Raw genomic sequence first — 13,679 nt, 5'->3', positions numbered from 1 at the left:
GGGAAGAGAAGCGGGGAACCCAGATACTCCCTCTCCTCTGGGTTCCAGTTGTAGGACCCTGTAGTGAGCAGCCAAGGTCCGCTCCCTCCAACTCCTGGCTGTTCCCTGAGTTGTTCCTAGGCCCTCTTCCCCAGCTCCTTTCTGGCTCTGGTAGTGAGCAACAGTTGCCCAAGCCTTTTTCCTGGAAGATCTGGTTCCTGCCCTTTTATCAAGGCTCATACAAGGCTTTGCTCTACTCCTGTAGTCTCTCTCCTGACCAATTCAGCATTCCTTTCTCAGGAGACAACCCCACAGCCTACTCTCCTGGGCTTCCTTCCCCATTCTGCTTTGAAACCTTTTTATATTAGCCACACAGGTCCTCCCCCACATCTTAGCTTTAATTGAGACTGCCATGCCCTGTAGTTGCTAATTGATTTTTCCAACTCCCCTTAATCCTATCATTGCCAATGTGAAGTATAAACTTCATTCCAGGTCCCTTTTCTCTCCCTCTCCTCGTGACCTAAACTCTTTTTACACACATTTTCTTTCTGTGGCAGCTACTGAATCTTCTGTTGTTCCTGCTTCCTGTTCCTCCACTTGCAGTCATGAGCTTTTTCACTATAAAATCACCTCTACAGATAGTAGTGAGGTCTCAGGAGAGGATTTCAAGTCAATAAGCAACAGGACTTGCAGATGAGCGTCTAACAGAGAATGAGCCTGTTTTTATGCATGAGACAGAGCATGTGTTTTAACACAGTATTCAATCAAACTTGTATTTAGAGATACCTGGGGAGTTGCTGAGGGGCCTAATACTTAAGGCATTCACTTCTACTACTGACAAATCTGACTTCAGAGCAATATTTGCTGTGCAAACTCTAATAAAGACAGGGCTACTTTAAAAGAAAGGAGTCTGGGTCAGATTTTCTGAAATTTTGCTTAGAACAGGGCCCACCCTGTTCATTTAAACAAAACAAAGCACCCCTCTGTTAGATTTCACTATTCAAAACAGCAACCACCACTTCCTCCTCCTCCTCCTCAACACAATCCAGTTTAGACTGACCAACATGACAGTACAACATGCAGGATAGTTACTGTATTCGGAGTGGCATAGTGTACAGGGGAAATAGCAGCGTAGCTTGTACTCCTCTGGTAGAGCACGAGCAGTGGTACATAACAGTTTTACTGGCTACTTTCAAAATGTGAAGTGAGCCAGGGAAAAAAACCATTGTTGCCTAAACATACCCCTAATGATAAAATAGAAGAGCCTCTAAAAAATATTGTCAGTTGTACTGATATTGAAAATACCTATGGTCATTTTTGAAGATTATATGCCTATAGATCATGTGGCATTACTTCACTTTTATTATGCAGGTATACCAAGTAGGGAGGTTCTTATTTCCATGGAACCATTTGCCCAAATAAAAGAACAGTGGTGGCCCAAGTATTAAAATTGGGAAATACAAACCATTAAACATTTCTGTATGTGAATAATATCCTACTTGTCTCAACTTTTATCTCAGTGCCAAATTTAATAAAAATGTTATAAACGTTTTAATCTTGGGTTTTAGAGTTATGATAAAACTGAAGTTCTTTTGACTTACTATCACTGGTCCAAATTTGCACTGTTTCTGATTTCTTGTAGCTGGGCAAAATGCCTCGATCAATACTTAAGTGGTTGAAATATGTTAATATTCAGGACTTATTAAATGTAAAATATATTCCACTCTAGATAAAACAGTTAAAGCTCTTGAACATCGGGAAATTTTGTTTTGCTCAGATTGCTTTGATTGTCGGAATAGATGTCCTGCCTCAACTGAATTATTTGTTTGGAATATTTAATGAACTCTATAGGTAACAGAGAATAAGTTCTTACTAGCTGAAATAGAAGTGGATGAATGTGTTCCAAGTGTTCGTTTTTCCCAAAATGGCATGGGAAGTATTATACCTGTTTCTCTATCCTCACGCAGTTTGTAACATGGAATTTGAGAACGGTAGGTATCTTTTCTCCATTGGAGCAGAGTTGCCTTGTTTATTTTGTGCAGGAAGTTCTTTGAATGACATTTGTTGATATAGTGATTCTGTGTGTTAATACAAGGGCAGTGCAAATATGTTCCAGTGAGAGAGAAGGAATGGGGCAGACTGATCCAGAAACCATAAATCACCCAAACTTTATTTCCAGTAGGCATCAATTTCCTTAATATACTACAAACTTCACAATAGCTGTTGCAGTCTGTACTGGCCAGACATTTCTGAAATCCATCTCTGGGACTTCGTTGAGGATGAGAGGTGATAATGCATTTGGGAGTGCCCTTAAAATGAGATTCGCTAAAGAGGCTGAGATCTGAAGATCTCAGGGAAGTAGAAAGCGCTGAATTGCCACACCACAAACCATATCTATGAAGGTAGAGAATCATTGGAGGTTAGAGAGGGCAAGCAGTCAGATCTCTGAGGATAAACAGAAACTACTTGGATGAGGGAGGAAAGAGAGGTCTAAGCAGGCGAGATCAGCCTGAGACTTCTGTACTAAGGGGAGTGTAGTTGAAAGAAAGATGAGATGAGGAGAAGGGGTTAGAAGAAAGGGGGGAGAAGACACATTCAAAAGAGGTGGGGTAAGGGATACCAAAAGGTGTGTCCACGTTTTGAGTGTATCCAAATTAATCTGCAGCCTCAAATTTTTTGCTCATCCATTATTTAATGAGGACTAATAGTTTTATGACTTGCTCACCTTGCAACATGCGCACACCAGTACATTTGTTACAGCTCCACTGATGACATAAAGTTAGTTTTCATTTTAAACCTGCTTCACCCGTCTGCTGCATAAGACTGAGAGATTGGATTTTGACTAAGCATAATAAAGTTGTTTGAAAATGGCCTGTTGCAATGCTGAGCTCAATGCCTGGCAATCCAGTGTCTGGAAACTACTCTGTGATCCTCAAATGCATATGGCAGTTTTCAAAGCATTACAGAATTGTCTCCAAACATATTTTTGTGGTGGTTGTTTTGAGTAGATATTGCTAACAGTGTCTTAAAAATCTTTTATTTGTTGGAAAAGCACTTTTTCTAGAATCTGAAGGTACCATGTGACCTGCTAATGTAAAAAATGGCATTTTTGTTTTCAGATCAATGAACTGATAATGAAAAGGTCACTTTTTTGGGGTGGAAGAGCAGCTTGTTTATTTTGAATGCAAGCATTCTTAGCAAACCCATAAATGGCAGCAACTTCTGCATAGGAAGTGGAGAGTTCAGATTCCCTTATTGAATTTTATTCTTTTGACAGAATCAGACAAGCTGCTTTTTCTCATTATGAGCTGAGAATAACTACTTCTAAATTGGTGGAAAGGTGAAACTAAAAAACAAAAATCCCACTCCAGATTGTTACATTGAATTGTGGAAATATTTAACTTGACATGTACAATAACTGCGACTGGATTATCACTTAATGATTTGCACCTTGCATACATCAAGTTCTCAGCTAGTTGTATAATGTAACTTGCTGTTTTGGTATATTTTCAAGGGTTAAAGGAGTGATAAAGCAATTAGGGAAAAATCTGGGAGAATTAAATATATCCTTATTTGCAGCTTTAAAATTTTTGGTAGTACTAGTATTTAGTTCAGCGAAACTCAAACATGAGAAGGAAAAATTTGAATAATTTTTATTTACAATCAAAACATTTTAAAGAGGCTTATTTTGATCCTTTATGTGCAACTGATTTAAACCATATAAAATAATTAGTGTTCCACTTAAGTATCTATTCCCTTACAGGAATATTGAAGCCAAATTCTTTTCACTAGGGGATGAGATTTTTTTAATGGGTAATGAACGAATCCAAAACTAGAAAATTTATTTCTAAGTAGTAGTGGAAATGAGTGAGAGGTTGACAAGCAAAATGTAAACTAGACCAAACCACTGCCATAAATATAATGTTGTGAAAAAGAATTTGGTCAGATGACCAGTGAGTTTCCTGGCTGACATCACATAGAAACGTAAAGCTGAAGTACATCTTAGCTTGTCTGATAAAGCTCTTTAAATTGCTGGTGGATAAGCAAAAAATAAAAACAAACCAGTGAATGGAGAATTCAGTAAGTAAAGATCCTATAGGTGTGGAGAACATCAAGAATGTGTCAGGAGTTGTGGGGGGGAAATAGTTCAGTTTTTATTTGCTTTGATGGCTTATAAACTTCCTTTGTGGCTCACATCATTATTCTAGTGAACTGTGTTTGGATATAGGCAAGATGGCTATAAAAGCACTTTCGAGATGTAAATGTTGTGACCCTGTATGCTGTCAGACAGAGAAGAGAAGTGTGCACTCTTACTATGGCTTATCAATACCCAGAACTATAATGGTGAAAATAATTATTCTGCCACTTTCAGCAATTATTCTGCCACAAAATGGCAATATGACTAGTACAATCAATCTAATTTCAAAGTCTTAAAAACGACCAGCAAAGGCTTCTGATGCTTCATGATGTATAAAGCTCATTTACATTTAAAAAAAAAAAATGTTATCACATGAGAAATTAGGTCTTGTCTGCTTTGGAAGCTCTCTTATGGCTGGAGAACTAGGGTAATAGTGACATCAGTTGAGAGAGTTAAAGCTGAGCAACTGAGCAGAAGATAATTTATCAAGCTATTTACAATGTTTTTGTTGAAGCAGGTATTAATGTCAGTGACTAACATTTTGGAAATAGATATCTTTTGTTGAAGCTTCAAAAAATGTATAAAAGCACCCATGGATTTAAGGAATACAGCAGGTCTGCCAGCAAACCAAGGGGAGATCAGACTTGATGATAGTGACATTTCTAAGGTGAAAGACATACAAGAAGAAATGTCTCCTCCCTTCAGGTGTTTATACATGATGAAGAAGCAAAAAAGACAAACACAGGTTGTTTTTTTTTTAAAAAAAGCTACCCTTTTCAGGTCATATGTAGAGAATATGGGAACACCTATTGGGAAAGATGAGGAAAAGAACATTCTTCTACTTACCTTTTGGAATTTGTAGTAGATACCGGCATAAACCTGTTAAGTTTTTGTACTCTATCTACATGTGTTACCTAGGACATACTATGTGATTTTTTTTGTTATTTGTTTTTGTTTGTGTTGTTTTTAAGGGACAATTGGCAGGTGAATCTAGGGTCAAAATATAAATTTTCTAAACAATATTTTTTATAACTTTAAGGTAGACAATTCCATGGATTTCAACTAAATTGATTGGTATAAGTTGATTGGTATTTCAATGCCAATCTGCAGTACTTGCAATCCAAACACACTGCTAAAAGAGCTTAAAAGTGAACTGTGGTGATCTGTACACAAGGGAAACTGACTTGTCCCTTTTCATGCTCCAAATTTACGAAGTCCAAAAAGTAAATAATTCAGTGATGACTGTTTAGAACCAACATTTTTAATTAAAAAAAACCCAAAACCAAAAAAACCAAAAACTCGTTTCAAAGGAAACTTCTGTCAGGTAGTTGTTTTACAAGATCTTTAAATCCTATGATCCCCCCTCTATAGAAAATGTTTTGTAACTTTTAAGGAGGACTGCTGGGTGAACCAACTCAGTTGTAAAGTGCTGTAGTGTAACAAAACATGAGATTTGGCAGTCAAGTTCCTTACTCTGGTTTGGACACATTAGCTTTCTCTAATCTAGCTCCAGAGGTAGATGCAGTGGTGGGAACACTTGTGTAGACATGTGTCATCAGTGTCCTTTAAATTTGCATTGAGCAAAGTTGACAAAGAAGGTAGGGACAATGCTAGCAGCAACAGAATTTCCATTAGTGCTTCTACTACTGCTACTACAATAAGAACTGTGGGAAATTTGGGGGAGATGCTAAAGTGCTGGTGTAAACTCATCTGTGCTATAGTGTGAACAAGTCCATTTATTTTTTCTGAGTGTACTTCCTCATTGTAAAAATAGGGGTAATGTGCTATGCCCACAAAATGTTTATGAAGAGCAACAGAATTGCAAATTATGAAATCTGTTCTGATTTAGGGTATGTAACTTTTGGGAAGCACAGCCTCACTCCCTTCAAAGGTCACGAGGTAGAATTTTAGTGCAAAAATAGTTCCAGGTTTTATTGTGGAAAAACTTGCATTCACCTGAAACTGGATGAAAACTTCTTTGTTAAAATGTGATTTTGTTTTTCCTTGCAAACTTATTCCATCTTGATTTCTTATAGAATTGAGCTAATGAGTACTGCTATTTGCCTTTAAATCCTTCAGTTTGAGATCACCAAAGATAGGGTTTTTGGTTTAAAAAAATTGTAGCAGTTGGTTGGTAGAAAATGATGACTGACTCTTTTGAATTCCATGGTGCTGGGATAGCGGGCTCTATGCATTGGACTTGGAGAGGGACTTAATGGAGCAGTGTAAAACCAGATGGCTGTAACAACTGAGATTTTTGCTCCAATATATAATTTCTGTATTAACTCATTCATGAGCGTGGGCTAAGTTTGAGGGTGGTTCTTCAAATCAGACTTAAGTCTAACCAGAACTTTTACTCCCTATAGCTTAAATGTGATCTACAAAGTGGGGTGGGGTATAGTGGTGGTGGAGGGAGTTTTTGCCTTTTTTGCTTCTTTTCTATTTGAAGAAATTTTACTTGATTTATCTTAAAGTATCAGGATATCAACTCTTCTCTGTTACTGTAAGCAACTTTCTTGGAACATGAGAGAACTGAAGGGACAATGATGTGGAATCTGTCACAAGGCAGTTTTTCCTTCTCACACTTTGTCAGGTGTTCGAGTTAATGTTGTGGTTAAAATTTGAAACCTTCACTAAATTCCCTTCTCTTCATTGTGCAGGTACTTCCTTGATACTTGTCATGTTATAAGCTTACTTCTATCAGACCAAGTCTTCTGGGAGGAGTAGTGTAGACAACTGAATTTCTAATGTTAAAAATAAGTGCAAAAAAACCTCTAGAACCTCTTCTGAAAGGTTTCTTGTTAAATGTTTCCTATGCCTCATAAAGAAGCAAAAAGGGCACAAACCCATTTTCCCTCCCTTGTAGATCATTTAATATATTGGTCATTCTTCACTCAAAGAAGCTGCTGGAGTCTTGGGTGCCTGGAGGTAACCTGAAGCTTTTATTATATACCACCCAAAGTTTCTTGTCTGATATGGAAAGAACTTGTCAAGAGTTTTCCAGTATAATCCCTTCAAATACTTTAACAGTGATAGTTTGAGGGTCATTTTTGTGCTCTCTACATTAGAATATCTGACAAAATCTGCTGCTGGAGCCCTAGTGTAGACAGGGCTGTAGGTAGCCACTAGCACTTTAAGCCCTGCCATTAACCCTGCTTTGGAGTAGGTCTATGATTCATGTCATCTGAAACACCAATAGATGCTGCTCCACCTGCACACTAGTAATCCCACTGTAGCTGCAAGCAATGGAGCTCAACTGGTGCTAGATGCAGAAACTAAGAATTTCCTGGGTAGACAAGAGCTCACTGTGACTGTTACTTACAAATGCTTCAGTCTAAGAATGTACTAGTGGCTTGACTTTTGTTTTTCTATTTACATATTCAGGTTTCTTTAAGTGTTGAGAAATAGTGGCAAGAAGTTGGGGGCCTTTAGCAGCAGTGGTTTACAAATCCAAAAATATTTTCTTTTGGAGTTTGCAGTTTTGTTTGCTCACTTAACTGGTCTCAATTGGATATCCGCATCCCCCATTAGTGTTTCAGCCTCTCTACATTTTGTTTAAACATCAGCACGTTGAGTGTAACTCTTTATTTTTGTAACGTTCTGTGAGATGAGGCTGATAAGGCCTCCAAGGACTATGATTCATTTTGTTTCATTGACAGAGTGGGGAGAAAAGTTAAAAAGGGTGCAAAATTTTGGCCACTCTTTTTGGAAAGCAAAAATAGATTTTTTTGTTTTTGTTTTGTTTTCCACCCAAATAACTTCCAGGTCTGAGTCACAAGTTTGGTGTTGCTAGTTGCTGAAGTTCAACTTGAGCGTCATCTGAGAGCTTTTTATTTTTATTTCTATTCAAATGACTTATTCCAAAGATGGAGGGTTGTGTGTTTTCTGCAGTCAGATGTACGGTGCAAAGGGCAAGCAGTGGCTGTTGTTGTGGCTCAGGCTCAAGACTTCCCATATGTAAAATGTGACTTGAAGCACTTTCTTTGAAGCCTAACCACAGCCAGGGAGCTGTAATTGCAGTCTTTGATTGTGCCGACTTCACTTGTGGATTGGACTTTGCTGGGGCATGCCTGGCTTGGCGAGACTTCAGCTGCAGCCCCCCAGCAAAGTCTCAGATGTGGGAAGTCTTCAGTCTCCTTAGCGCATGCCTGTGGTTTCTCAAAAAGAATCCTGATTTGACCTGTTTTATATCTGTAAGGGAACAGCATAGTTCGTTGTTGCTTTTTAAGGTTTATCAGCAGAAGTTTCTTCCAGGTTGTAGCCTTAAAAAGTGGGCAGCTGAAAACCACATTCTAGCCCTCATTTACAGCGTAACTACTGTCCTTTTCCGTAGTATCATTACCCTGGAAAGAATAACTGTAGGCCTCCTTTTTGTTTATTTTAACACCCCTTTGTACAATTGGAATCCTGTAAGAAGCCTCTTTTTACTGGTGGAAAAAGGAATGAGAAGAGGACGGGGGAGGTTATGAAAATGTAAGCCAGAAATCGTGACAGCTGTACTTTGACTTAGAAAGAAGTAAAGGCCCCCGTTTAAAAACTGAAGGCCAGAGCAAGGCCGTGGTCGTTATTTTAACCTCCTGACTTCAAAGCCAGTTTGCCAGTAAGGGAAGGGGGAGGAGGTAGGGAATCATCTCAACAGAAGAGCATTTCATTTCCTGCAGTGAAGTAGACATTGGTGGCTGCTAATGGGGAGTAGTTCTGAATCACAGCACTTGTATCAGACTGCTGTGAACTACTGGCCTGGTGCCTCAAGGCCATTCCTCCACAGGAAGCTGAATGTTTTCGTGCAAGACTGAGAGGAAAACCTTCCCAGGAAGAGCAACCTGGACCAAACCTTTGAAAATCTGGGATGAAAAGGCACAAAGTAAATATAAACCTGCAGGGTGCTCTCACCAGTGTTCCTCTGCTGTTTGCTTGGCCTCTCGTCCGTGCTCCTTGGAAAGGTAGAGCCCTTCATAACTCTTTGATCCCCATGTGTTATGGAGCAATGTGCTACTTTAAAAAAAAAAAAAAAAAAAAGGCAGGAAACTGAAGAGGCTTTTTTTAGTTGGGGCTTGGGATGGTTTTACAAGGAAATAGGAACTGAATTAGTCAATACAGACCACATCCGTTGAAACAACAGTTTTTTGCAATGGGCATTTGATTTTGCTCTTTCAGGGTACAACAGCTTTACTTGTTCTTTTGTGGCTACCAAGCACAGCAACAGGTGAAAATCTCCCTTATTCATCTAAGTGGGGAGGAGGGTGATACAGAATATGTCTGCTCTCCCTTAAATTACAGATCTGAATGGATTTAGCAATAGGATTTGCACTTTCATTCTACTGTTGTTTTTCTGAAGCAGCCTTGTTAAACTTCAGTGTTCTCCTCTCACCTTTTCTCTTGCACCAAAATAATTTTTCTTAGTGGACTCTATTTTGATAATTCAACTTACTAGTTGGGACTTAAGACTTGATCCTGCACCCAGTACAACAAAGTAGTATCTTGATTTCAGTGTGTCTTGGATTTGGTCCCTAGAGAGCTTTTGGTTTTATTACTTTGAGCAATTCTACATCAAACCAATATCCAAGATGCACTACACAAACCAACACCTTCTATAATGACTGTTCAATTTAAACTGCTGGCAAGAATGTACTTTAAATTTTGAAGTCTGGCATGCTGGATAAATATTTGCATCATAAGTTTAGCAGGCAGTTTAGTTACAGCTCTGACAACAGGATAGAGCAACTTAAGAAGGTGATTCTCTAACCCGATGTCTGATTTGACAAATATTATAATAAACTAACAGCAGGCCCCTTGGAGTGATGTGTACACTGAACCCAGGTGTTTGAAAAGGGTTTGCATGGTGTCTTGGCTTACCTGATCCAAGGTGCTACACTAGCTCATTTGTTAAATCTTTACCAACTTTTCTTTAGGCCTTGTTTACACTAGAATGTTTTGTCAGCATACAGCCACCGCTGTAATTAAATCCCTGTTGCATGTCTTCACGGTCTCCTGTCAGTGGAGTGCATTCACACGATCAGCTCCTTTGTGAACAAAGTGAGCAGTCTAATGTGGGGAGTTATCCCACTGTGCAACCGCATGCAGGGTGCTTTGGGAAGGGTTTACAATGCCTCACGGGACAGGCACAGCGTCCCCTGACGAAGGTTTCTGAATCCCATCATTCCATGGGCATCCTACTAGTTTGACAGCTGCAAGCTGACACTGCTGAACACAAACTCAAGAAGCCCACAGAAGTCGGGGTGGGTGGGGGAGAGCGAGTGTGCGTCAGAGACACACACACAGGGACAGATAGTGTGTGTTGGGGACAGTGAGTGTGTCTGCACTTGTCCTATCTCTTAACTTCAGACAGCAGCAGCTGGAAGCAACCAATGCCAAGGCAGAAGCTGCTACAGACAGTTCATAGCTGGCCTCCCCCCAGTCCACCACCACCCTCAGCAGAGATAGGTCCAGTGCACTGGTTGGGACAGGGAGAGAGGGACAGCCCCCCCGCTTGGCTCTGCATGGCACAGCAGGAGTTACACTCCTCCCCTCTAGTTGAGGGCAGGCAGGCACGACTGTTTGCTGTGCTCTGGCGAGTGTTCACCACACTGAGTTAACATGAAAACTTCCTGGGCTGTGAAAGGGGAGGGGCAGAAGTGGACGGCTGCAGCCAAGCTCAAACTGCTGACCGGCGCAGCACTCCACACTGGCCTGCTGGGATAATCGAGAGGCTGTTTTTAGCACTATAAAGTAAGGGCAGTGTCTACGCATGCACTTTTTCACAAAATCTTTGCCCAAAAAAGGCTCTAAGCCTCTCGTCTAGGTGGTTTTATTTTGTCGACAAGACAAGGCACTGTGTACACCAGGATTTTGACGACAAAACTCTCTAGTGTAGACCCGGCCTTAGTGTTTGTCATTTTTTTTTTTTCCTTTCTGGCCCCGACTGGAGAGGTATTAACTGGCTACTTCACTTTGAAAGAGTCCCTTGACAGTGTGTTAAGGGCTTATGCTTTCTGTTCCACCTTGTATTTAAGCTGTGACCCTGAATACCTTTCCCCACAGCTGTGGAACAGCTCTGTGTAAGAGCAAAAGCTTCTCTCACCAACAGAAATTGGTCCAAAAAAAGATATTACCTCATTCACCTAGTCATTCTTTTACCACTGGTAGCTGAAGCAATCTTTGGGTCTATCTATGAAGTCCCTTGAAATCTGTGACTGATAATTTCCAGTAATTTTAAAAGCTCTTCCTTCTCCTTAGAATGTTTAACTGACTGGCAGTTGCCCAGTACCTGAAGGGTTAGAAGTCCAGTAGATGTTAATGGCATAACAGCAACACAGACCACAATTGAAGATTGGTCTTTATGCTGAAAATACCTGATTCGCCATCTAGCACTGAGGCTTGACTCAAGAGAGAAGTGCTGGGAGGAGAAGGCCTTTTATAATCCTGCAGTCTGGGTCAGGAGGGCACTGGTGACTGTTGAAGCAGCAGTTACATTGGTCTCTATATTACGTCAACCTGGCAAACTATCAGGATTGTTCATCTCTGGAGGGGGAATGAGCAATAGTTACAGGCTTGCACTGCTGACCTCTGCATGCCACAACAACATTACCCATTCCCAAGATCCTCACAAGCTCTGCTGTCAGATAGTTGAGCCCTGTGGCCTTTGACTGCAGTCTCTGAATAACATAATCATATCCTACCTAACTGATAGGTAGGACAACCTGTTCTCATGCTATGGCGGGGATTCTGAGCACCCTGCTAAATAGCCTTCCCTGCAGCTGCTTAAAGAAGACAGTTTCTGTTGCTAAATAGAGTAGGGTTTGAGGCACCCAGCTGGAGTTTTAATTGACCCCCCACTATTGTAGTAATGAGGCTTGAGATTATCTAATCCTGTAATAGACATGTAAGGTCAATTGTTTCAGGGAAATAAAGCACTCCGCAAAAGGGAATTATTTCTTTAACATTGACTTTCTAACTCTGACTGAACATTGAGGTATTGGCACCGTAAGTGTTTTTAATCAAGCTATTAATAATGCAAAGTAATTTGGTGAAAATATAAAACAAGAGCCCTGGATATTCTAACAGGCTTCCAACATGGGCCTAAAACACTGCTAGAAACTCAAGTTGCTATTCCAAAAGCACTCTCCACTAAATGCAGTTGATCCATGGGATTACTGTGACCCATCTTCATGGGCTTCCCCACAGCACAGGAGTTTAAGATGTATTTGTTCAGAAGGTTCCTTGAAGATTGACTGCTTAAAGCAAATTGGTTTTAGTTGACACTTTTATTTCCCCCCCTTTACAGGTGGGAAAAGAAATGCTTTCTCAACATGCAAAGCAAAGGCAGCGACACCAGGACCTCTTCTGGAGATGGAAGCTTGTTAAAACCCCAGATGTGTCCTCATATGTACAGACCACCACAAGGGATCTTCGAGGATGTCAAATTCACCATGATGTCACTGCTAAAGACACTGAATCATAAAGACAATCACTGCCAAAACCCTTCACTATCACAGGATCCAAACCGTGATTATAAAAAGCAGCAAATGAGTATTTCAGAACTCCCAGGTCAGCAGAACATCTTTAATCCTCACCTTGCACTCCTAAGCCTGTCTCTTCTCCATCTCCATATTGAGCAGGCAACAAGTAGGGCAGCTGCGCCTGCCTGCATCAGCCACCTGAATAATGCAGACTAACAGCTACCCCCATAGAGCACATTGAGGAATGGAATTTATATGATTGAGGAAGACACTCTTTTTTTATTTAATGGTGCAAAAGGATCAATTTTGTTTTTAGCTTTAAGAAACTTGAATGCTTTTATATTTTAATTTTTAGTTTCTAACTTCCGTGGTGTATATTTTACTAGCTGTGAGCTTTTAAATGAGCTTCAACTGTCTTTTTTTAAATAAAGTCTTTTTTTTTCTGCCAGAGGGGAAAAAAACACCTGTATGGAAAATGTGGCTTTTTGTTAAACTATTTGTAACAAATAGTGGTCTCAGTCTATGTAATAGAGTGTCCTATAGAACTATGACTACAATCAGCTGGTCGGTAGACATGTAAGTCCTGTTTCATTTACACTCTGCAAACATAAGCAATACATCCAGCAAATCCAGCTGCAGTGAGTTCTCACCCATTTCCCTCTTCCTTGTATAAAAAAAAGCCCAGCACTTGAATTTATTTCACTTGTTCTGTATTTGTATTTGTTTTTGTTAGCCTGTTAGTGGGATTTTATGCCAGTTGTTGAAATGAGCATCGATGTACCCATTTTTTAAATAGTAAGGCACAGTCTTTGCCAAAAATACTGTCAACTGATTTTTTTTTGGTCATTCCAGTTTGAGTTAACGAGCTGAGCATTTGTTTTTTAATAAAAGCTTTGTAATAAAACATTTGTCTGGTGAAGAGTAATTGTATGATTTAAACTACAGCTGGCTCATGCTAAAAGGAATATACTCCACAACAGCTGGAACACACCTAAGAATTCTATCAAGGTAAAGCCATATTTTAAGGCACACAGACCTTCAGCTCAACATCTTTTTTATGGATAACATGGGGTGTGTGTTTTTCTTGCTCACCCACCTGCATT

General features: G+C 39.9%; 1 protein-coding gene across 3 annotated transcripts in view; it reads left to right on the top strand.

The window, feature by feature from the left end:
* Window positions 1-13,152, top strand: part of LEF1 (lymphoid enhancer binding factor 1) — a 91,484-nt gene extending 78,332 nt beyond the window's left edge. For 2 of the 3 annotated variants that reach the window (XM_067568192.1, XM_067568190.1), the window contains one exon: window positions 12,402-13,152. In XM_067568192.1, the coding sequence (XP_067424293.1) occupies window positions 12,402-12,481 (80 nt within the window). In that variant the 3' untranslated portion in view covers window positions 12,482-13,152. Of the gene's footprint in view, window positions 1-11,353; window positions 11,427-12,401 lie in introns of those variants that run through there. The other variant, XM_067568191.1, reaches the window with a different exon arrangement.
* Window positions 13,153-13,679: the final 527 nt, after the last annotated feature.

Source organism: Emydura macquarii, unplaced genomic scaffold (assembly GCF_026122565.2).
Source record: "Emydura macquarii macquarii isolate MOO-44397 ecotype Brisbane River unplaced genomic scaffold, CSIRO-AGI_Emac_v2 contig_2863, whole genome shotgun sequence".
In the NCBI taxonomy this organism is placed as follows: domain Eukaryota; kingdom Metazoa; phylum Chordata; order Testudines; family Chelidae; genus Emydura; species Emydura macquarii.
This window is presented reverse-complemented; position numbering and strand designations above follow the sequence as displayed.